We start from the raw sequence: 25,226 nt of genomic DNA, 5'->3' as shown, positions 1-25,226 counted from the left end.
TGTCCTGACCCAAGATCAGGCTCACCCGAGTGGGCCTGGAGCTATTTCTGCTTCTGATTGCTTTGCCTGGTAGCCAGTGTCTGTGGGACAAGATCCAGCATGATGCACATTGCAGTTCTTCCATGGAAAAAGCAGCATATTCCTCCATTAACCACTGAGTTGCTTAGGAGCAGTAATTCATTCTTAAACTGAGGTATTCTGGGGATATTGCAACTTCTAGTCTTCCACAGCCACTTTTCTGGGGGATAGGCATATTTGCATACTTCCTAATTCCTTGCTTATTCCAAAAATAGATCTATATTTTATATTACTGCACACTTAATTTGAACCTTTATTTTGCTTACATGGTAATGAAATCAGTTTACATAATAATTCTCTTGTTCCCTTGACAGTCCTTATTGCCTAGACATGCTGTTTTTTGTTACCTTACATGAACCGTTAATTGGAATCTGATGTTCTTGGCAAGAGTACAGTCACAAATGACAGTGTCATACATCTGTGCTTACTGTGGGGGGAGTGTCTCAATTTTAAAATGTGAGCAGAACCTCGAAATAAAATCAGTCTTAGAAAACAATTTCAGATATAGTCTGTTGTTACAATATACAGGAAAATAAACAGTTCTTTGAAAAGCAGTTTTCCCAGAATATCACAGGGAGTCTCTTTTTAGATGCCTAGGTGTTAATATTTTCTAGATTATTCTCTACACTTTCTTGAGGCAAATTACCAGCATATGCTTTACAGTTGTACAGCACTGAGTGCGACAGGGCCCTGCTCTGTGGCCAGGCCTCCAGGATGTAACAGTGATAGAAACAGATATCTGCACAGCTGCTATGCCAGTGTTCACGTTTTTATTCTTCATTTTGTCTGACTAGAAAACATCATCACAGTTATTGTTGATAACAAGGCTTTCATTGTTTATCTGCAAAATGTAGGGAAGTTTCCTCCGCACAAAGAATAAAATCCATTAATGGCAGAAGATTCATACTGACAGATGACAGTGCAAGGCTTCCCCCATCAGCCTTTGCTCCCAACAGGGTTTGACTTGATGGAAAATGGCAGCGTCCTCTTTCAGACCTGTCATCTTCTGTGCGGGTGTGATGGTATTTCAGTCATCAAAAAAGTTCTCAGTTTGTCCTAGTTTTCATAAACAACCAAAGCAGACCTATTGGCCGTAGTGTCTACCAAGATGGTCGCAAGTGCCCAGAGATCAGATGTCACTGTGGATGCTGAAGCCATAGTCCGATGTACCTTTTAATCCAGTACTGTTCTCAAAAGAAGGAATTCTGTCATCTCTGCGGCTTGCCCACCTTCCCTGCTCTGCTCATTCCCTATCCCAGCTCATGCTGTTCTTCAGCCTCACCGCAAGTTGGACTGGGGCTGTGCTCCACCGAGGGTATGCATGGCCATGTACATGTGGTAGCCAGAACGTGTCTCTCTCTTCATCCGTTTCACCCATCTTTTGGTGAACATCTTGCTAGCCTCTGTTAAAAGGGACTGTAGGTCTTCCTTGCTGCAAGCCCACCCACTGGTGTCCTGCTTGCTGTCTTTGAAAAGCTGAGCAGTGTTAACCTTTCTGCAAAGGCTTGTTAGAGACGCTTTCATGAAGAGATGTAGCTGCTGCCATTTACACAGTGACTTCAGTGCCTGTAAAATCCAAAGGCTGGAGATGAAACCAAGAGCCAACACAAACTAGAGTTGAGATAGGATGGGAGGAATATAAAAAAGAGTTAATTAATTCTTTCTAGAGAAGTTAAAATTTTATTTTTGGGTGAGCAGTAGTATTCAGGTGCCTCAGGGTCCCTAACTGTATTGCTGACAGCCTGGGGTGCCTGTGCTGCTGAAGGTTTCCAAACATGAATCCCTGGGTCTTGCTCCTGAGTTGTAAACATGCTGTTAGCTTTTTGGAGGAAGTACTAAAAGCAGAATCAGACTGCAAGCAGTCCAGACAAAGTGCCTACACGTTGCTTTAATGGCTGTAAATGAAGCGGGCATCGAGGCTTGATCGTCACACCTGGTGTTAAACCTCATTTGTTTCAAGAAAAAGCCAAAAAATGCGGACGCCGTGCCAGGGCTGCCTTCAGAGGATGTTTGCCATTGTTTTGTTTGCTGTGCCTTCATCTTTCTAGCATCTGTCTTGGATTGACTGCCTCAGAAAAGGCATTTACAAGTAGAATTGAAGAGAAGTGTACTTAAAAGCCAAATATGGGTTGTTTATTGTAAAGCAGCCGATAGATAGTTGGCAAGACACCAAAAGGTTCAGACACTAATCTAATTGTTTACAGCTCATGGAGAGATTAATCCACAAGATTGGATGCCCTCATTTCCTTTACGCATTACAATGAATGTGTGAGATGCCAAACCCCATGGGGTAGCAGCAGAAAGAAAAATGGCTCCATTTCAGTGCAGTTATTGTTTCAAGTTTGGAAAAATATTGATTCTCTTTGGGTTTTGATAAGAATATAAATGCAAAGTGCCTTGCTTAATATCAGAGTCGTCTTTTTTCCTGGCCTCAGTAGAACAAAATCATACTTTCTTATTTTAGTATAATATAATGCTCTGCAAAATTCAGATCAAACATATGAAATAAAATGTATCAAAATCACAGTGAAAATGGTCAGGATACACTTGATGGCTTGTGAGAGCAAGCAAATGCTCTGTGTCTCTGAAAAATGGGCAAACCTACCCATGGATGTCCAGGCTGGTGAGTTCTGAACATCTTGGCTGCTGTAAGATGCTGTGCATTGGAACAGAAGCTCTGCAAAGAAAAAGAGCCAACCCCAGTACTGCTTAGGTGACTGGTGAGAATAAAACAAACACTGTTGGATGGCTGTTGCAAGCAGGATTTCTGTGAAATAGGCTTTCTCTGAAATGAAAGTGGAGCTCAGGGGCAAACAGTACTGTGGGGCTATATACACTTTGGAGAGCAGATGATTCAATAAGACAAAAATGTTGCTCATCTGGAGAGTATGCTCCTGCCTCCCTGCGCCCCCTGCATTGGTGTGGCAGAAAGCAGGAGCGCAGCCATGCTGGGATGTGCTGCCCTGGCTGCCAGGAGCCAAGGGTAGCGCTGGGCAGTGCGCTTTGTCCTGGAGAAAGGGGATATTTCATCCTCGTGATACCAGTCACACTGCTAGTGATCCTGTGAAGAGTCGCCCCTTCTGCTGGTAAGGAAAATTACTGTGACTTTGGCCAGAAGCAAGATTTGGGAATCCTACCTGGAGAGCAGATAAATAATGCCTTGGTCTTGCAGACCTGTTAACCTCTGACTTACTGGCTAAAGCAGAAGAGTTTTCACAAGGAAAGTGTGTGTGTATATTTGCAAGCTAGCAGGCCTCTGAGCTGTTTACTGGTCATCACGATATTTTGTTGATGAAATTTTGCTGCAGTTGCAAAGAATTTTCAAAAAGCTAATGGGATTGAGATATATTTATTCCGATGTTGCAATACCTGGCACATTTGGGGAAGAAAATTACTATCCTGAACTAGTCTTTGCAGTGTTTCTAATTTCTTGACTAAGCACGTCCTCATATATCATTCTACTTCTCCAGCTTTTGGGAAGAAGAGAATGTTTTGCTAGTCAAGACTTGTTTTGACTTCGTTTTTAATAATATCAGTCAGCACCATGTTGCCTGAAAGTCTGAATCTGACAAAAGTTTAGTTTTAAATGGTTGCTTTTATGAGGTCATGTGTAGACTCACGGCTCCTGAATCAAGATCATAAATGTGTAATTTTAATAACATTCAGTGAGAATAAGCATTTGCATATCCGTGGAGAAATTATTCTCTGCTGCATAGTTCAGCTATTTCAGCCATGACGTAGAGGGGGCATTTCAAGATTTGTACGTTGCTTAAAATACTGTACTTTGCAAGGGAGGGTACAGAAAGAAATAGTGCAAGTAATTATTTTTTCTCCATAGTGCAGTACTTCTCCCAGGGTAGAGAGTGACAGTGCTAAGCATATCCAAGGCCAGGATTTCTGTGGTGCAAAAAAGTTTGGGTGTTGAGTTGAAAGCTGGTCATCACTGCACAACGAGACCTAAATGAAGAACTGATGAGAGAGGGGTAACTGTACAGCACAGTTTCAGTCCTCTACTTCCCGATTGTTTTTTGTATTTTGGGTCTGTTATGGAGCAGTCAGTGTAGGAGGATCTTGATAAAAGGTCACCACTGATTGCCTTTCTGCCTGTCAGAACCGGTGTTTCTTCCGCAGGGAGTGAACCGCATTGACCTGCCAGGGCTCAGGAGCCTGCGCACCGCCCGCACCCTGGAGCAGGGCATGGTGCTGACCATCGAGCCAGGCATCTACTTCATTGACCACCTCTTGGACCAAGCCCTCCGTGATCCTGCGCAGTCCTGTTTCATCAACAATGACATCCTGCAGCGCTTTAGAGGATTTGGTGGGGTGAGTAATTCTCAACTGATCGTTTTCTGAAATAGATTTTCTGTTTATTTGCCTTTACTGTGTACTTCAGGAGAAATCTTTTGGGAGTTGCAGTGTATTGCACAAAGGGCTGTTCCTGAAGCAGCACCTTGGGCCATTTAACCCTGCAGACAAACTGGGTTGTTTTTTGTTATTTTTCAATGTGTTTTTGTGCTATCTAATTAATGATAGACCCATATTTTTCCATTGATTGAAATACCTTCTGTCAGCACTGTACAGTGACTTTTCAGGTAGGTATTTTGTCTAACGTGTGAAATGTGTATGTTATGAAATACAAGACTGAGATCTATATTCCAGAGTTAGCTTCCTTCACAGCAGCACAGTCCAGTGCTCCCTCCCAGGGCAGAAGAGCCTGATGCTATTTAAGTCAGGGAGGCAGTAGAAGTAAACAGCAATAATTGCTCTTACTGGACTATTGCCAGAAAGGCGTGAGGCTTGTGAATGTAGAGCCTTCCCTGTTTTCCAGGGGAATGGCTGATGCTCTTCACGAGCACCCATGCTCGAGGTATCGCACTGCAGACTCAGGCAGCAGTGTGCGTACAGGAAGGTTGGCTGACTCAGGAGGTAGCCGTCATCCAGGCAATCATTCCCATGCAGGCAGCTGCTGTTTAAGTAGAGGGGCCTTCTTTGTGCTCCCCAGGGCACATTTCCCATTTAAAGTCACCGCCCTTGCAGAGCATTTAGCAGTTGCAGTGGCTTCCAGTGGGTTTTCATTTTAGCAGGGTGAGCATTTGAAGGGTGCTGCATTGTTCTCCAAGCTTCCGTATTCATGCACAGAGAAGATAGAGCAGGCAGCTGCAATGCCCCATCCGCCTCATGGATTTTCTGCTAAGTCTCAACAAAGCTAACAATCACTGGCAACGGCGGTGATTTTCTGGTATGAAAAGTCACTCATTAGGAATTGTCTCCTGCTGCCATCAACTAATTTATCACTGTACGCCAGCCATGAGAGGCTAATTACTGTTACACTTTTGGTCTGAGCTGGCTTTGAACCACCAACCCTAACAGAAAAGTTCTGTGTGCCATCACCAGCCGTGTGAGCCAGCCAGGCTCCTGGGCAGCCACCTGTGGAGGCTCCCCATACGATGTGTGTGCAGCCTTACCGAGAGAGGTGGGACTTTACCCTCACTGGTATTGAATTCACTGCTGAAGTTTGGGACGTTATCTGTCTCTGTGTTGTTTCTTTATCAAGACCTGCCAGCCAGCCAACTGAGATACTGATGAATGAAAGGCAGCTAACTCTGCATTTTCTCACTGTGAGCATGTTATATATGGTACCACATGCTGAAGCATATTTTAAAGGAACGCCATAATGCACTTGTGTAGCTTGACACCACAATGAAAACAGGTTTAACTATCTTCACCCTCCTTGTAAACACTCTGTGGGAGTTTTTCAGCAGCTGAATTGATTCCTGGTGAGCTTTCTCTGGAAATGCTCAGCAAAGCCCACATTTTCCCATAACTTACTGTGAATGCCCACTCCAACTCTGCAGCTTGACGCACATGTGTGGCTTACCCGCTGCCTGTGTTTGCATGGAATAGGAGTGACAGCACAGGATCTCTACCTTGGTAATAAGTTGCTGTATCAAGCACTTTTGTTCCAGAGATTTCAAGTAAAGTCTAACTTTCTCCCCCATTTTTTGCTTAGCTTCCTGTAATGATGACTTGTAAGGAGAGCTAGCCAACAAACTTTGCTAAAAGGGGGAGCTGCCCAAAAACGATTGAGCAAAAATCGAAATCTCCGATCCCCCTGTGAACAATACATTTTACTTAGAAAAAAAAAATATACACATACACCCTGAGCCAGATGTTGTCACTTGATTTTGTCCAGGAGAAGAATGGAAAGAAAATCTGAGACTGAAGTACATCTGCATATTTCTGAATTCTGCACAAAAGCTGAATTATAATGCAATCACAATGAATTTTTCCATCTTTACAATTCTGACTTGATTCCATATAAATAGAACATGCATTTTGTGCTGTGTAGTGTACTTAGTTATTTGCAGGCTGGTTCATTCTAGTTTATCCAGAATAAGTGAGTATTTATCTCAAAAGCATGTCACAAAATTTTACCTCTACGTGATTAAAAAAGATGTTGTGAAGCACAGTGTTTTTACTGACAAATATTAATAGTACAGGGGTTAGTATTGGTGTCAGTTCTAGCTAAAGAGCTCACCACAGCCAGTCCAATCTTCCTTTAAGTTTAAAAGAAAAATGCGTTCTACAAAAGGAAATAAGTAGTCCATTTCCCTCTGCAGAGCTCAGCACTAATTAAAATGTTCTTAATTTGGTTTAGTTTAATTTACTTCAAAAATTAACTTACATTAACCAAAGTAACACCACTGTAATTCTGAGTGAGGCTGTACACACAGGGGATTTGTGGATTTTAATGAATTCACCTTGAATTCATGTCTTTTTGGGGCTTTGGATAATTTTCTTGAGTGTGACAAGTCTCTGCATTGAGAAGAGAAGCTCTTTTACCATGCCAAAAAGGGCAAGACTAGTAGCTATTTATTGTAATTCGTGCTGCCTGGTAATAGCCATAAAGAGATTGTAAAAGCTGCAAGAGCATGAAAGAATGAGAGACAACACAAGGTTTTGCTTCGCCCATTCTGCATTGCTGCCGGCACGCGGGCGTGTGCTGGCGGCACCAGTGCAGCTCCTGCTCACGCTTAGAACAGGTCCATCGGCAGCCCAGCCTTCCTGTGTCCTGGTAACACAAACACCCAGGCTTCATGGCTGTTACTGCTGTTCAGGGAACCTTGTAATCTGGACTTTTACCAAACAAGAGCTGTTCTGGGTCAAATACAGATCCTTCTGGAGGGAAGCAAGAAGTTTTGCTAGGGGACCTGCTTCTGAGAGCACGGGCTGCCCTGTCTGAAGCCCTAAACTCTTCACTTGACAGCTGTTGAGTTCAGTCCTTCACAAGCTTCCTCAGCAAATTTTGGGAAGTCACCCAGTCACATGTACTTTAGCTCTGCATCTGCAAAACTAAGGTCCAATTTACCGAGGTCATAAATTCTGTGGGGCAAGGGCTGCCATCGGGTGCTGGCGCAGTGCCCATCCCAGGCCACCTCTGCTCTGCCTGGACTCTGCCCACACCGCTGTCATAAATAAACACAGATGTGCAAACAGAGGTATGTGTATACAGTTGTATATATTGCTCAGGAAAAGCAGCTGATTCCTCAGGAAAGGGGAAATACTGACTCCAAATGCTGCCTTTTAGGGTTTGACATTTCCGTTCTGCATAAGCTGATTACTAATTCATACGGTTCATATGATGTTTTCTCAAAGACCCAGTAAAACCATTCAATCTTATTTTGGCCTTAAATATTCATGCTCCATTCAGGCTTTATTTTTTTCCTAGGATTTGTAGGACTAGCACTAGACTTAATATGTGAAAACTCTATGCAACTTAGAGAAAATGCTGAAAGACGGCTAAATGTTAAATACATTACTCTCTTTCATTTGTAGGTTTTTCTCATTTAAAAGTCAAATAGGTTTACAAAGCCCAGGACCTTGAGGGTCCACTAATATTATAATATTTTTCAAAACAATACTGCTTCCCTTACTCAGGAACAGATGTTAAAGCAAATAAAAAGCAGGATATTTAATTGCTTCTGTGGTTCACAGAGCCACACAGTTGTCTCTGTCCTGATTTTTATTTTTCAGAAGGTTGAGCTCTGTTTCTGGGTTTATAGTGAATGTGTGTTGGGGAATGAAGTAGTTTACTAGGCAATAAACATTATACTCATCTGATTTTTAACATTTCATATTATGCCGCAGTAATAATGCTACACAGCATTTTTTAAAAAGATTTTTCATAGAAAAGCAGTTGTCATAAATAAATATACAGCTTTCTTTAAACTGATAGTTGTAGGCAACCCAAAACCAGCAACTAGTTGCTTATAAATGTTCTTTAACCCTTTTCTCTTAAGTTGGCTAATAAACATAATTAGGTTAAAGTAAGAGCAGTTGTTTCTAACCTGTATTTAGCTTATAGTTTATTGCTGCTTTTTAAGCCTGGATGAAGGGGAGAGCGTGCTGCTTTTCCAGCCGTATCAGTTGATCTAATAAAATACATGGCCTGACCCTACTAATCTTGATCCTCTTTTATAACATGTTTATATGTGGACCTTTAAAATAAAGTGTGCCTAACATGAGGTCTTGCTTGTGAATAAGAAGAGAGAAGACTGGCAGCATGGGATGAGAGTCATGGTGTAGCACAGAGCCTATTAACCTCTACAGAGAACATCTCAGCATTGCCACTTTCTGTAATGTGGTAACATTAAAGTGCCTTCCCCAGGCCTGCAATGTACCCGCCTATCCCTGGGTTTGACATAAAAGCAGCTCTATTTTCTAACCAGTCCCCCGGAAATACAGAAGTCGAACCCTGCTTGTGGTAGTTTGCTCTATTAAAAATTATTGGTGAGTTGATGACCGAGTTGAAATAAGTCCCCTTGGCTACGTGCATTTGCCTCTGGTGGATACCAGCTATAAAAACAGACACGTGGATCCTTCAGCCGGACGGATGCATATGTGCTGATTTACTTTGTGGGATAGCATGTGTGGCCCATATCCTGTCATCGTTTCCCAGGCGAGTCTCCTGCTCTAAGATTTTGTAGCGATAGTATTGCTGCTTTCCACAGCCATAATCCAAAAAAATGCTCAATAGATTAAAACAGAAAAAAATATATATGTGACCAGTGGTCTTTTTTAATCACATCTGGGATCTGTCATCATGCAAATCTGGACTATTTAATTGGTGAAAATTGTTTCTTGATTCTCAAGAGCCTTTTATATATATCATCATCCAAAAGAAATGAATGAGTGCTACAACCCCCTTCCCTTAGAAGATAACACAGGAGGCTCTGGGGAGCGTGACTGTATTAGTAAGTCAGGACAAAGTGCGAGGCTGTATATATAGTTGACAGCAGCCCTGGTATTTATCTCCTATGCTGTCCTTGGCTATGCCCGCACAGCCCTGCTTTGGGACAGAGTTGGGTCCATTGAGTCGAGCCACATGATGGTCTTGCTGGCGTTAGGCAGTTGTGCAATCAGATCATGCCACTACCCTTGATAACAGAAAGGCATTTTAGGGACAGTCCTGGCGTTCCTAGCCACTTCACCTTTGCAGGAGTGCTTTTTGAAGCATGGCATTTCACACCGAAAAAGCAAACCCTCCCCAGGGGTATTTGCAGAGTGGCCTGAAAGCTGCTGGTGCAGCAAACCTCACACCTCAGTTTGCTGTTCCTTTAAGCTGTGTCTGATTCCAAACCACTCTGTAGCCCTGAAACAAGCAGCACTGTGGAACAAAGAGCCTGCAAACAGGGACAGCTCTGAGAGCAAGTTTCATAACCATTGTCCCCCACTGGGAAGGGCAATCCCAAGCCAGTGATCCCTGCCAGGCAGATCCAGCATCTTTTGTCCATTTGGACAGAAGACAAGACCAAATGCTGGGCTCTCCTGGAGGGAAGGTTTTGCAGGTCCTCTGAAGCTGCTTCTTGCTGCTGCTGAGTTTAAGCTGAAGTTTAGGCATGAAGGTGTGAAGGAAAAAGAGCAAACGCAAAAATTCCGCACACACACACACACACCCCCCCGGAGAACCTGTGTTCCTTTGCACTTGTGTTGCTTTTAGGCAAAGGAAGAATGTGCACTGAGAGTGGGAAGTCCGTCTTCTCTGTTACAGCAAGCACCCATTTTGGGTGACATTCATCCAGGCAGAGAAATGGTTAGATCCTGGAGAAAGAGCTGGAGCTTTCCTAGGAGTGATGGGCGAGGCCCCATGGGAGCAGTGGGTCTGTGTGCCTTCAGCTATATCCCAAAGACCATTTGGAGTTGCTGATGGTGAGCAGGGTGGTGCTGGCTCTCCCACTTTTTATGGCAATCCACAGCTGTGGATTGATTATATGATCTCCTAACAATGTTCCTCCTATACAATGAGTTGCTGTGTGTGGCGTTCCAAACTGATGGGTTTCCCTATCCTCCCCCATTCAGTAACTCTCAGTTCCCAGGCTTAGGTGGCTGCAGCACCCCCCTGTGCTCTCTGCATTTGGGGTGTCTTGCTTCTCACCTCCACCAGGATCTCCCTCCTGGACTCCTTAGCCAAATCTCTCTTTGTCCATTATTTGTCAATCCTGTCTCACCTCACTGTATCTTCCTTCCCCAGCTCCTTTCATCACTTTAACTCCATTTTCCAGCTTCTTCCTCATCCTGATTTTCTCTTGTGGCCTAGATAGGGCACAGCATTGACAGATACCTGGTCCCACTTGTTCTTCCCCCTCCCTCTTAGTCTGGCTTTCATCTGCTCTGTGTTCAAGTCAGTCCGTCCTCTCGAAGAGTGCTGAGGTATTGGTGAAGGCATGAAACACTGAACTGGAAAACACCAACAATTTTTTTCTTTTTTTGCTAATCTTGCTGGTTAAGCAGATGAATTGTGACTGATACATCTCTCTAGCAGATACACTGGGGAATTTCAGCTCAAGCAGGTGAAGGTTTGTGAAGCCGGCAGTGCTCAGGAAGAGGCTCTCTCCATAGGCAGAGTCGGCTGTAGCTTTGGTTGGCCTCACCTCTGCTCAGACTTACTTTTGCACTAACATTTTTACTTTCCACATCAACACTGTGCCCAACTCCATTTACACTGGTGTGCTTGCCAACATGATGCTTTGGCTTTTACCACATCATCAGATCTGTCCCCGGATTCTGGCACTTTTGCAGGGCTCGCGTGGTACCAGCAGGTTTTTGGCAGGGGCTGGTCTGCCCAGGCAGGCTGTGCCCAGGCCCAAGACCCAGCATGACAGATGCTGGGAGCTGCTGCAAGGAAGAGGGCACCATTCACCTTCAGATGCAATGCAACTGTCTTGCTGATTCCTTGGGTTATTTTTTGCTCAGCTGGCCAAATTTGAAGCAATGAATTAAAAAACCCACCCTGGTAAAATCTGTTCAAGTGCATAGAGTCATTCAATGTGTTGCTGGTTTCCTCTTTTGCAGCAAGGTACCAGCCTTTCAGGCACACCAAGCGTGCAGAGCCTCGCGGCTTTCAAATTTACAGCTGTCCAAATCAAATGTGTGAACTCAGTGGAGTTTGTTTATTTAATTCTGCTTTATAATACACTTCACTTGATACCAAGTAAAAGAAATAATCTGGCAAAGACATCATTAAACAGTTTAATAAGGACTGGATGACTCATTTTGTTTGAACAAATGGATTATTTTGCAATCAGAAGTACAAATGTTAACCAGCTTTATTTTTAGTTGAAAATGTCAGGAGGTCAGAAACAATTAAAGCAACTGTAAGGTGGGAGTCCCCAGAGTTTGTGTTCTCTGGGATTTACACCTTACTAAAATTGCTTTTATTGCAGCTTAGTGACTTACTAACATTTTTTCTGATAAGATAACGGGAAATGACTGTGTAGGCAAATTTACTGGTAAGAAGAGATTAGAGTCAAAACAGAAATGGAGCATACTTTTCATTTTAACAGAACAAGAACTGCAGAACTGAGAGGATCCACTTTTTCCTTGCATGATTTGAAATGTAGTGACTGTATTTTAAAAGGAATGTCTGACCTGCTTAGGACTTTCTCATCAGCTCAAATTTCAATGTTTTGAGTTTCAGCTATGAGCTATTTCATGCTGTAGTTCCTCCTTTGAAAGTTTATTGTGTTCAGAGAAAAAGAGAATGTGATGTTGAAGTGCAAAGAGCAGCTATCTGCAGCTCAGCAACAGGACCTCTTCGAGAACAGGCACTTTGGGCATCAGGAGGCACTTCTGTCGTACCTGTCCCTAGCAAGGTATGCGCTAGCAAGGCTGGAGGCAAACTCAGGAGAGAATGTTCCTTTTGCTGCTCCTGATGTCAGGGGTTGAGATTTATTGGCCCCATGTAGTTACACAGCATGAGTTTACCGATGCAGCATCTCACTCAGCCTGTCCCTGGTGCACCTGACGTAGCAGCAGCACCACCTGAGTCACCTGTGGGGCCACCACCTCCTGCGGGGCTGCTCTGCGGGGGTCACCATGGAGGTCCCAGGAGGGTGGAAGGGGCCGGTGGCCCAAGGAGGACTGGACCCTACACACCCTACCACAGTGCTGGTAGTGATGGGCAATTCCAGTGCTTGCAGTATGTTGCTGCCTGGTGTTGCATCAACACCACAGACTGAAACGTGCCTTGTGCTCTCGCTGCTGTCACTGCCTGATGTGTTTCTAATCCCCAGCTGGAATACCTTGATAACCACGTGTTCTCTGTAACAGGTCCGGATCGAGGACGACATCGCAGTGACAGCCAGTGGAATGGAGCTGCTAACATGCGTCCCACGTACTGTTGAAGAAATAGAGGCTTTCATGGCAGAAGGCCAAAGCAGTGCCAAGTCATTTGACTGCCTCCCCAGCCAAAAACAGTAAACTTCAGGATGGTTCTTACTGTCTCACACTGATCAGTCACCATTCTGATTTAATGGTGCAGCATATAAAATAAAATGCATCCAATTCTTAACAGCAAGAGAGGCAGGCAGACTATTAGGTGGAATGATTCATTAATTAAAAATGAAGGTAGGTGGCTTTAGCACTTTATATCCAGGTAACTCAAATGCTACTGCTTGCAATCAGCAGTTTACATTACCAAGTGCCACCTGAATAACCCTGCTGCATTATCAGTGGGGCTTATACTTTTGTCAAATGTCAGCTTAGACTTATCTTGCAATTAAGACTGAATTTTGATGATTGGGACTTCTTAAAATGTGAAATGGATTATCTGAATGCTGTCAGCAATTACAACAATCTAGTCCTCTTTTTAATCTTTATCACAAGTACTGCAAAAAAACACAAGAAAAAAATCAGCTGTTCTCGGTGGACATAATGATGCTTATATTTTTCTTACAGATCTTATTGCAGTGTCAATGGAGTAAGCAGAATCGAATTTTTATTAAAATTAATCCTTGGCATCATTTATGCTCACAACTTCGTGATCATTATGCTCTTCTGTTCCCGTTCCTGCTTCTTTATCTGACCTTTCTACCAATTTGTGCTCTGGATACTTTGACCCTTCGTTAGCCAGCTTTTTCTGCTCTGGGTAGTGAGTGTACTGATCCTTCACACACAGCCTGATGCTTATTAGATTTGTCCATCTGTTTGATCCTTAAAAGCATAGATGGCTGTGATGTTCATGAGCCTTAGAAATTACAAGAAGGGAGTGTCTTTGCTGTAGGGCTCAAGGTCATTCAGCAGCATATGCTGTGCAGAATGATAAGAGTTATTTTTCACTGTCCAGTGTTCAGAATGAAATCATGTACATATTATTTGGATACACCACAAACATATTAATAATGATCATAAAATTATTTTCCATTCATGCAAAATTTAAATTACCCAGAGAAGCCTTTCTTACTGTAAGCGTTCATCAGCCTGCAGGAAAATAAATACATTTCTTTCATCATAAAATAGCACTAGTTGCTGTAACTACATAAAAAATAATCTTGCTCACTTTATGAACACATGAAAACTCGTGTTCACTCTTTAGGCTCTGTTGCACAGTTTGACTGCAAAGCCACTGCAGAACATCCCTCTGCTGTGTCAGGGGAGCTGAAGTCACAGCAGGATGTCAGGGCCTTTCTGGGTCTTACTGCTCACCAGATTAGGATTTTCCCACTGTGAAAGGATCGGCTGACTTGATCATTGCAGCCTCTCAGTTCTGTTGCTTACATCCTGGAGCTGGCACACAGGCAGTGGGACCAACTGAGTTTCTGGGTGCCTGCAAGCGCCTGTCTTACATGGGGTGTACAACACAACGTGGCCTTGGACAGCATCAAAAACTACTGTGTTGCTGTCTTTGTGCGCCCTACCTGGGACTGGATTTAGATCTGAAATAATGTCCTTAAAAAAATTTGTCAAATGCGTTGCTCTACAGAGAGCTTTTTTTGCTAATTGGGTTGGGTTGTGTGACAAGAACCTGCTCTTTATTCGTAACAGCTTGATGACCCATTGCTAAATAGGAAACTCTGTGTTGGAGACTAAAGAAACACATTGTGAAATAGTCGTGGGGACTTTATTCCTTACGTTTAATGTCACTTTATTAACATATGAGCCTACATACATTTTTTTTAAAGGTTGGTGTTGCTTTGTAAGAGGTAAGTGCAAGAGGTCTTGACTGCAAAGGGGAAGGGGCGAGGAGGGGAGGGTGTGAGAGCATCAGTTTGTATGTGCAACTGCACTAATGCTTCCTTCTGTGGTAACTGCAAGTCTGTACCTCTGAAATGTAGTACTTGTGCAGACAACATCAGGCTTTGCAGATATGAGAACACAGAAACTATACTGGCACTGCTCTGGACTCGTCTCCCTCTAAAACTCGTGAGGTTTTTCCAATGCAGGACAGTGCTCATGGCCTCAGCCTTGTTCCCTCCACATCCAAGCACTTTCCTGTGGCATGCTGTGAACACACCCATGGGATCCCTCACTGCTTTGGGCACTTCGAAACCTGCTGTTACTTGGGTTCAATAGCAGTTACTATTTTAAAGTAACACTTCCCAGATTTTCAAAAAAAGTTGGAAGTTTTTCAACTAAGCTGTAACCCCAGTCTACTTAATAGGCCTTTCCCTGCCTGTGATTAATCTTGGCAAATATTGGGCTCTGCTGCTGCAGAACAGGTCGAGCAATCTGGTGTGCTGCAGGAGGCAGAACTGGTTCTGCTTCGACATGTACCAGTGAACAAACCCTACTGTAAGTTCTGTGGGGAAAGCACTCGCTCACGTAACTGGCTTCTCTGTTGTTTTGCTTGCCCAAGATGTGGATGCATTTCAGTCTGGGATAGTGCAACATCTCCCGTTTTCCTTCAGAATCAGGCCCATGAACTTGGTGAATGTAAACTTCATCCTTCCTTCCAGAAGTCTGTTCTGTAATTATGATAATTTTTATCTACTGAAGCAAAAGGTGAATTAGAACTTTTTTCCAAAAAAAAAAGGGGGGGGGGAAGTAAGCCCTTTAAAAAAGGGAAAATTATATTTCATACCCTTAAAATGTATTAGTGGAGAGGTAAACACAGGTTACAGCAAACTTTCTTTTTGTCTATATTGGGATATTTTAGGCTGTTAGCTATCCCATTTTCCCAAGCGCCTTTTCCCATTGGTGCAGACTCGAATAGAGTGGCACCAAAATAAGAGAGTGTGTTATGTTGAGCAAGTTTGTGTGTTTAGAAAGTCCAAGCACTTCTGAACTGGTATATTTAAATTGTTTCAGCTCCCTGGGGTCAGATGCATTCTGGATTTATCTGCCTTGCCAGTTAACGCTGCTGCAGCTACATGCTATAGTTAAAGTGGTAGAGCCTCCTAGTGCTTGTGGAGGCTAGCATAGACCCGCTCTCCTAGTGGTACAAGGAGGACATGGGCGTAAGGTTTCCTGGTGAAACGTATAGCGCTGTAACGCTCCTTCTTGTAGTGACAGGCACTGTATTCTGTCACAGACTATAGCTGTTGTTAAGAAAAATGTGATAAAAGGAAAACCGTAATTTTTATAGGCCTACACTGAAATTTTCTTGTGTAGATGTGTATGTATTCTGGCCTTTCTTTAGGAAGAAGAGAGAATCCTCCCAGTCACCTAGGGTGTTCTCCTGGGCCTTGCAGTGGAGGGGTAACACTGAAGCATTTTGCTGTCACGCAGCCTGGGCTGCTCCACCTTGGGGAAAAGAGAGGGAAAGCCTCACCTCCGAGACAGCTATTTTGGCAGGCGGGGGGCATAGAATAGTAGACTAACACCTTTCTTACAACCAAACTCTCACTGAGGGTAGATTTAAAATAATAATTTGTTATAATCTTGAGTCCATGGCTTCACATATTAAAGTGGTATGCTGCACACAGCCTACATACTTCCCTAGCAAACAAAGCAAGTGTGGAGACTGCTAAGCCAGCAATGTCTTTGTGCAAACAAATGACTATTCATAACTCAGTGGTTTTGTTTTAAACAAGAAGGAAGTGGAATCAGAGCTGTCAGGAGTAACAGGTGGAGAAGTCACCCTCCAGAGCATCAGGAAGAATATTACTCCCCCTTAAAGAGATTTAAGAAAGAATTTTCACCAAAACCAGAAACAAATACCAGATTTGGCGCCCCTGTTCCAATTATTAGGGAGGACCTGTCAAACCAACTGCAGGACCACAGGGCCACATAGCCCCAGTTCACAGAGCAGACAAGCAGGAAAGAGACTAGCTCCTGCCTTTTGAACCAGAGTAGGTGCACAGGTAACCAATGAGATGCTTTCAGGCCTTCTTTTTCCTTGTACATTTTGGGGTTCAGTTCCCCTCCACTCCTTTAATTACAGTGCATTTTCAGTCTTAATTTTTGTTTATTATTTATTTTTTGTTAAAGCAGGAATTCAGCCAAAACTGTAATGAGTTTCTGATTCTTTCTGTTGAGTAAAAACCTGAGTGGAAGACAGAAATAGAGACGGTTGCACTGATCTCTCAAAGATAGCTGCTTCAGGTGGGCACCTCTGCATTTGAGGGAAATAGTAAAGTGACAGGAAAAATGAGGCCAGCACTAGAAGAAAAAGGTTTTTATTAGGTACTGATATGTCAACCCTACCTACTTAAGCTGCAACTGGAACCAAAAAAACCCCGTATCTTTGTAAAAAGACTACCATAACCCAAAACAATCCATAAAAGTTTTCTGCATGTATTAAAAGTTTAAATTCAAAAAGAACTTTTCATGGTTTCAATATCTAACAGCATCTTCATAGAGATAATATCCAAATTCTCTTCCTAAGTACAGATACAAGGCAAACAAGCATCCTACAAAATAATATCTGGAAAAAGGTAGTGTAGGAAGCGAATGAAGACAATGTAATATGCACTAGCCAGACACACAGGTTAAATGTAACAACCATGCCATCAATGAAATACTTAAAAATGAAAATAAATTAAGGTTACATCAAAGTTCCTGCTTTACTTTTATTGTTTAAATCCTCAGTATAGTACATACCACTGCATTATGGATCATGGCAAAGACTTAGCACTAGCATTAAAAAAGTTGCTATAGAAAAACTTTTATGAAAATAAAACAAGACCAAATATACTCCTTCACACAACTGTATGATGGCTATAGAAATTCCACTGAATCAGTTATTCAAACTAGGGCCATTTATTTTTAAAATCACTGTGAATTTCTGTAGGATCTTGGTTGCAAATCTGAACAGCCATGAAAATGGAGATGAATGTCAATGAGCAGTGACACATACATTCTGGCTGAACAGATGCTGTCTTACCCCTCTTGTTGCTTAGCCAAGCTACACATTTTGTTCTCCCTGGTACCTGCACCCCAGCAAGAATGTGGTTTTGCAGAGCAGTTTTTTGGTAGCATTTTGACATTTTCTGAAAACCAAAATCTTGTTCTCTTAAGGCCCCAGTCACTATGTGAGCAATGACAACACAGGCTTAAAAGGTTTTGTCAGTGTGCTGCTTTTCCTCTTGTACGTGGTGCCTCAGACTCACTTGCCATGTGGAAGCCAAGTGCCTGTATATATCGTCATCGTAGATTGCTATTTTTCTAAAAAACATCAGCTCACTATTACTACACCCTCCCCATTAACTATAACTGGACAGGAAAGACCTAAGCAGTGCTTTATAGGACTTGCTGCTCTACAGTTTTAAAGTAGTCCACCAAACAGGAAAGCAGACACCCTCCAAAGCCTTTGCAGTTTTGTAATATGTTATGGAGAAAACAAAGGACTTAAATACACTTCAAGGTATCTAAAAGACACTTTATCCAATTATGAGTTTCTGATACTACAGTGAACAGTCCTGCTGGATTCCTCCCGTCACACAAACTGTAAGAAGGTAAAGGAACATTTCTGTGAAAATGTTATTTCCCTAATACTAAGCTCCTTGACTATTAATTTAGATCTGCACTTATTAGATACATCTTTTAGAGGAGAGAAATATTTAAAACAAACACCCTAAGCGGTTTCTGGTTTAATTGTATCAAATCTTCAGTGTTAAACCTAAAAAGAAGAGAATCTCCACAAAATGATGGTTAAAAGAACAGAGTTTTTGCTTGGTTACTGCATGGGTGTTGCAGACAAGGTGCACCTCGAGAGTTCATTTCATAAGGTTGCAACAGTGTCTACTGTCCATTGTTTTCTGGATTTGTGGTGGTGGTTTCAGTGACAACAGGTTGCACATTGTCTGCAAGATTGTGCGCATGCTCAAGGAACAAGTCTTTCAGTACACTCAGCTCCTTGGTCAGGAGCTTAATTTTTGCCTCTAAACGTTCATTTTCTTCTTTGAGCTGGTTGACTCTCTGCAGCGTGTCTTGGGCTTTCTGCTTGCTTTTTAACCGGCTCTTCTTCACTGCCATGTTGTTTCTTTCTCTGCGCTGACGATACTCATCACTGTTTCTATCCACAAAGGAATTTTTCTTTCCCTGTTTGCTCGGAGGCACAGCTTTGCCTCCGCCACCAGGACTGATGGGCACCAGCTGGGGAACCTGCTGCAAACCACTGGTGTGTGCTTGGGTGTGAATCACGCTTACTCCATTCGCATCTGTAGCGGTGTTCTGTTGGGATGTCTTGCTCATTTGGACAGGCTCTTCTTGGACACAACAGAATTTATTAGGAGACTGAAAACTGTTATTTTTCTAGAAGGTGTTTCCAGCAGGTCTTCACATGGATTAAGGGCAAGGTGAGCCTAGTAGGAAAAAAAATGCTATTAAAGGTGCTGGCTTTAGCTACAATCTTGTATATCACCAGTTTTATAGCATAGGGTACTGATGGTACATCTGGCAGTAATACATCACAACTGTGTTGGAAGCGGACAAGTTGCCAGCTACATTCCAGAAGCCTCTCGAACGTATTTGGATTGGAAGGGACTGTTACTGGGTCATCTAGTCAAGCTGTTTGTATTGTTCACTGGCTTTACTCAGTTATTCCAAAGCCATCCCTGATGGATGGGTGTCTAGCCTAGCCTTTAATATCTCCAGTTTCACAACCTCTGTCTTGGCAACAGGTTCCACTGTCTAACTTTTCCTCCAGTTATATAATTTTCTTAGTTCTCAGACTGGAGTTTTCCTTCTGCAGCTTAAACCTATTAACAGCCTGACTCTTGACCAACAGGAGTACTTGAGCCTTGTCCTCTTCGGATCATCCCTCTGGGTGTCTGCACAGACAAATTCCTCCCTGGTCTCTTTTCTGTGGAATGAGAGCGTTCAGACTGTCCACCTTTCCTCAATCATCTTACAGCACTTGCTTTTGAAGATAATGTCCAAACTGATGACTGTTTTAAGGTCTCACTAGCAGTGATTAGAAAAAAAATAATCTATGGAAAACGTAGTGTGCTGCAAAAGCTGTGACTGAGTGAGATTATAAAGGAACCCTTTCAACAAGCTAAGTCTGCAGCAGTACTGCTGACAAGCAGGTGAGACAGGAACACACAGCGATGGCAGTGTGAGAATCACTATGTGTCAAAGATGGGACTGTAGTAACCCATAGGAAGACAGCAGCCACAGCTGACTCATCCACAAAACACATTCCCCTGCTGTAGCTCCTGCTCTGGTCATTGTCCACTCTCCAGCAGACAAACAGGCCTGATGAGCAGGACACCCTCTCATGAGACTCACGCTCTCCCGCTGCCGAGGTCAGCCTCCTCCTGACCCTACTGGTCACATCAAGGAGGACTCTACCGTAGCTGCTGCAGGGACATGGACACGGATGTGGCCCTGGCAAAGCTAACAGCTGCTCCCCTTCTATTCCCATCTCACAGGATGACCTCCTAAATGTCGGGGAGAGAAATCTGGGAGAGAAGAGTGGGAGGCACAATAGGGTTTTCTAAGTTCCTGAAACGCCTACCTGTGGCTCCAGTGAAAAGTACTCAGTGATCAGTCAAACAAGTGTTGATTTCTTGTCACGTTAAAGAAAAGTATCTAACTGGTGTAAAACAATCCCACTCCAAGATCAGATTGCACTGCAACGGTGCAGCCCTATGCTCTGTCACACACCTACATGCAGTATCATATGACCAGGGTTCAACATCCTGCCCATCCTCAAGAGGACCCGCTGGGAAAGCAAGCACCTGAAGTTATTGGTGGGCAATGCTAACCACCCAGTATCAGCAGCATCCAACCCAGGGATTATGGCTTGCATCAGTAACAGCTCAAGAGATGGATGACTGTACTCCTATGTCTAGCTGATGAGAGAATGTGGTGAGATGTTTGTAAATGAGCTGCTGCACGTCACTGGTCATGCCAAACTCACGGGTTCATCAGCTGTTTACTGTTCTTGCTTGCTTGTTTGTTTCTTTCAGCAGCCTGAGTTGCTGTTCTACCTTCTGCTAGGGTATCATTAAAAAGGTTAAAATTCTACTGTCTAGATCAATTGCAAATTTTCTTCCATAATGAGGAAGCCAGAACAAGATGCAGTTGCAGAGTGTGGTTTGGTAAAATTCACAGAAAAGCCTATTAAGTTTGCATTAAATGTTATTAAAAATTAACATCCTCTGTCACTAAGAAGTCTTCTCACTTAAAACAAGTGAAGAAGATATGCGAGTACACCCACATCCCTCCTATTAAGAAATCTTTTCGTTTCCATATTTCAGGGCAGAAAGACTCTTTTTGACATCTGTATAGCTAAATCTATATACATACATGCCTAACCTTTGTATTTAGTATTTTCCTGATTTCAGCTCTTAAAGGAACTTTTGCAAACCACATTTAGGTCTCAGATTCTGGCTGAATAAGCGGTTTGGTTCAGCAGTTAAACTGAATATACAGCTAACAAGATGTCACTATGCACAAATATCAGACTGACAGAGCCAGCTGTAGTAGCTGTGCATGTGTGACTGCCCACATTTTTAGTCAAGATGCAAGTTTATGCTCCTCCTGGAGTATATACTGGCTTTGTCTCAGCTTTATTTTAAATACAGGATTTCTGTGGCCCCCAAAGATTATACAGCTCTGTTAGATTGCCTCTGACAGCTGAGAAGATCAACAGTGTCACACCTCTTAAGCACATGTTCCAGCCCTGCTAGAACAGATTCCCCATGATTCCTTCCCACTGGAACTAATCCATTTTGTAACAAATAACTATTTCTTGAGTGAGACATGGTCTTATTTGGCATCATGATCAGAACTCTTACCTGGGAGAGATGACACCTGGATTCCTGGCCTGCTCCAACTAATATTTATGCATAGCAAGTAGCACTAACTGTACTGCATCACAGATAACCCAGGAGTGGTAACAGTTGAGGTCTGAAACTGATTTTTCCCCCTGGTTATTTGGAGGCTGGATCCCTGTTACCAGTTTTAAGTTCTTCAACACAACAATGAGACAGAAGGATATCCTGGATAGCAACAGATGCTGTGGGGCATCCTTCAGGGAATACTGCAAGGAGATTTAAAGGCAGCAAGTATGAGACATACAAAATGCGCTCTCAAGAAGGGTGAGGTAAAGGACACAGTAACTGGGAGAGGCCAGAAAGGTGGGGAGGCAGGTGGGTCTCCCAAGTTTGTTTCTCAGTGCCACACAAACAGCTGCTCTGCTCCTCTCTGCAAACAGGTTGGTTTGCTGTGAATGGGTGATAGCCCCAGCACAGCAGGAGCTCAGAGAGCCAGCCAAGTTTCCAAGCATCTTGTTCCCATAAAGCTGCTCATTAGCTTGAGCTCAGCAACAGCCCGAGGCTGGTTCCACCCAGCACATGGTAGTATTTCCAGTGGCCAGTTAGAACTGCCTTGTCTCCTTGGGCCACCAACTGGCCACCCACTACAGCATAATAGAGGTGTCTTCTCAGTCAGAGAAATGTTTCTGACTGACAGCGCTCCTCAAGGACCACAGAGACTCCCAAGCAAATCAAGCCTTTATTATCTTTGATACCACTAAAAATAAAAATTAAACTTCCAAATATTTGTTTTGGCAAAAAAAACCCAAAATATGTGTTTTAATTTGTTGGTTAAATTAGTGTTTTTTTTTTACTTAGCAGCAAAAAATTACAAAGTGCTTCTCTCTGCTCCTTTTCTGAGATGTGACTGTGTTGATTCTGATCCGTTAGTCAGGATGACTTTATTGTACGAATTCACTCAGCTGTCTCATCTGATGCAAACTCAGTCCAATCTGAACAGCAATAGGTGACCTCCCTGCTCTTTCACTTCAGCAGGAACACCCCTGTAGGGCCTGACTCTTAACTCCAGATGACCCTGTACAAAACTCCAGGCATAGGTTTGCTGAACAGTGGGAAGGCCCACCCCTGTGTGGTTTTCTGCACACTCTCACAGCAAGCTAGTAAGAGCTGACGGTTACTTGCACATACTAAAGGGTAGGCAACAACCTTTTGGGGACTGGGTAGCTCAAAGCTATCATCTGTTGCCATAGCTGACAACATCACTTTCCCATGTTTTCCTCAGAATATCTATTTTTCCGTACGCCTTTACAAGAAAAATGTGCTCCAACATACTTAAAAACATGTGCTCAGAACGTCTAAGTATGTATTTTAATTGCAGGCTAGCAGCGTCGATGACAGTATCACAAACAATCCCAGATGCCAGGAGGCAAGGCGGTATCCATTTGACACTGTCTTTTGAATTGTAATGAAGATGGCTTTTTCTAAAGATGAACTAATTCCTCACATCCACAAGTTTTTCAGATTATGCATTTTTGTACTTTCTGAACAGGCGTTACAACCAGCATGGCACTATTACTGAGGGGAGTATTGAGTTGACTTAATGACTACTATTTCCCACCAGATGTCAGAGCTAAAACCAATGTAGATCTCTCTGTGACAGATCTGTTTTGAAAGTTGCGTCTGGAGCTATAAAAATGTGTTGGGAACCAGTAAGATTTGTCAAGACACTCAAATTTCCATTGAGAGGCTAGAAAGGCAGAGCACCGGTTGTTAATGCACGGCATTTTGTCGCGGTCCAGGGCCGCTCCCGGGATCCCTGCGGCCTGGCCCGCCGCGGGAGCGGTACGGCCGGCACCGGCGGGGCTGTAAGCCCCGCTCGCAGACCTTCCCCCCGCCCAGGCGCACTCGTTCGCGGCGGCGCCGGAGGACGAGCCGTAACGACCGCCCGGCCCCGCTATCGGGGGCGTTCGGGGGCGCCGCGGGGCGGGGAGGCCCGCCGGAGCCACCGCTGGAACCGGACCCGCCCCCTCCCCTCCCCTCCCCCCCCCCGGAGGCCTGCGGCGGAGGCGCCACCGCCCGCCCCGGCGGGCCGCGACCCCGGGGGCCGCCCGCCCGCCGCCGCGCTGCCGCTGCTCCGCCTCACCCAGCCGTGCGGGGCGCGGGGGTGCCCGGCGCTGCCAAGCCGTGACTTCACCGGGGGAGGGAAGGGGAGGGGAGGGCAGCCAGGGCCGCCCGCCGATTGCATCATGCGCTCCATGCGCGGCGCCCGCCGCGGCACCCGCGGCGATACGGCGGGAGGCGGGCGAGGGCCGGCCCGGCCCCCCGCGTCCCCCCGCCTCGGCCCGCCGTCCCCCGCGCGGCCGCGCTTACCTGTGGCGGTGGCGGCAGCGGCGGCGGCGGCGGCGGCGGCGGCAGCGGGAGGGGCCAGGCCCGGCCCGAGCCTCTTTCTTTAAAGTGTGCCGTGCGGGCGAGCGGCGATTGCGACACCCTCCCGCTCTGCCCGCCCCCTCGCCAATCGCCGCCCTGCCGGCCGCCGGGATGATGCAATAGCCGCCCGGATTGGCAGCCGGCGCGGCCAATCAGGCTGCCTGCACTCTTTAGGGGAGGCCGTGTTGTGGTGGTTTCTCTTGTCGGGGGGATGTCGCGAGTCCCGTGGGGCTGCGCCCGGCTCGACTGGGGGGTCCTGAGGGGCTGTGGGGAGCGGGGCGGCTGTCCGGCTATCCCCTGACCGCCTCGGCCGGGCGGCCTGGTGGCACCGCTGGACGGGGTTCGCGCCCCCCCCCCCCCGCCGCAGCCTGAGGGGAGAGGCCGAGCCCGTGGTTCCCCGATAACTTCCCCACGGAGGCCGCGCCCGGAGCTCGTCCTCGGCCACGCGTGAGGGGGAGAGCGGTCCGGTCTCCCCACGGCCGCCTCCCAGCCCGGTTGGGTGGGTCCCCGCGGGTAGCTGGCACGAAGTTGGCCGGCGCCCCACGGGCGTCTAAGCAGTGTTTCTGTAGTGATTGGCATCTCTCAGTTGTTCTGGGCTGAATTAACCCCTGGCGGCGTATTCCCATCGCAGCCCAGCCGCCGCGGGGTTTGCCTCTGTAGGATGCGAGGTACGGTGGGAGGAATGTCAAAGACATAAAATAAAAAATTTAACTTTTGACAACAGAAATTGTGGTAAATTCCTCAATTTCATAGATGATTAGTTGATTTTCATTTTCAAACATATTAAAAAGAAAGCTAAACACTGGCAGATTAGGAAACATCTAGATCATAGAGCTAAATGTCATAGGAAGATTATGCACTGATTTATTGGTATATGTTTGTTATTACAAAATGCTTTTTGTAGAGAATAATATTTTTGGCCCTTAGTATTTTCCAGACACTTTGGTTCATATCACCTTCGTTCTGTCTAAGCAAGCATATATGTATATATGCTCGCACCTCTTAAGTTGCGCGTGTGCAGGATGTGTTTGTAGCTCTTCGAATGGGAAATACTTCAATACATAGGTATGCATATTTGCAGTGGGCAGCTCTGAAAATCATCAGTTTATAAGGTAAGTTTTAAACAAGTTTAGGAAAGCAGACAGTGAAAACGGTAGTGTGGGAAAAGTAGATTTTGTTTAAATGCAGAAAGAAAAAGTACCATTCTTCATGCTACTCCCGTTTAGCATATAGACCTACTTGGGAAACATGTCTGCAAAAGAAGTGTGAAGAATCAGA

The 25,226-nt window shown here is 44.6% G+C and overlaps 2 protein-coding genes across 4 annotated transcripts in view; one reads left to right on the top strand and one right to left on the bottom strand.

Annotated features, from left to right (window-relative positions):
- PEPD (peptidase D) overlaps positions 1-13,379 on the top strand; it is a 143,858-nt gene extending 130,479 nt beyond the window's left edge. For both annotated transcript variants that reach the window (XM_064459552.1, XM_064459551.1), the window contains 2 exons: positions 4,210-4,401; positions 12,688-13,379. In XM_064459552.1, coding sequence (XP_064315622.1) covers positions 4,210-4,401; positions 12,688-12,837 — 342 coding nt within the window. In that variant the 3' untranslated portion in view covers positions 12,838-13,379. The remainder of the gene's footprint in view (positions 1-4,209; positions 4,402-12,687) is intronic.
- A 3,578-nt stretch (positions 13,380-16,957) lies between these two features.
- On the bottom strand, positions 16,958-24,039 carry CEBPG (CCAAT enhancer binding protein gamma). Of its 2 annotated transcripts, none has more exons than XM_064459555.1 (2): positions 23,892-24,039; positions 16,958-19,100 (listed from the first exon to the last, which is right to left on the bottom strand). In XM_064459555.1, exon 2 carries the CDS (start codon positions 18,988-18,990, stop codon positions 18,538-18,540), a length of 453 nt encoding a protein of 150 aa, XP_064315625.1. In that variant the 5' UTR covers positions 18,991-19,100; positions 23,892-24,039; the 3' UTR covers positions 16,958-18,537. The 2 variants fall into 2 exon arrangements, with proteins under 2 accessions (XP_064315625.1, XP_064315626.1); XM_064459556.1 differs by lacking the exon at positions 23,892-24,039 and adding an exon at positions 23,665-23,811.
- Between the last annotated feature and the right edge of the window lie 1,187 nt (positions 24,040-25,226).

Source organism: Phalacrocorax carbo, chromosome 8, assembly GCF_963921805.1.
Source record: "Phalacrocorax carbo chromosome 8, bPhaCar2.1, whole genome shotgun sequence".
Taxonomy (NCBI): Eukaryota; Metazoa; Chordata; class Aves; order Suliformes; family Phalacrocoracidae; genus Phalacrocorax; species Phalacrocorax carbo.
Note: the sequence above shows the minus strand (reverse complement) of the source record. Positions and strands in the feature narration are given on the sequence as shown.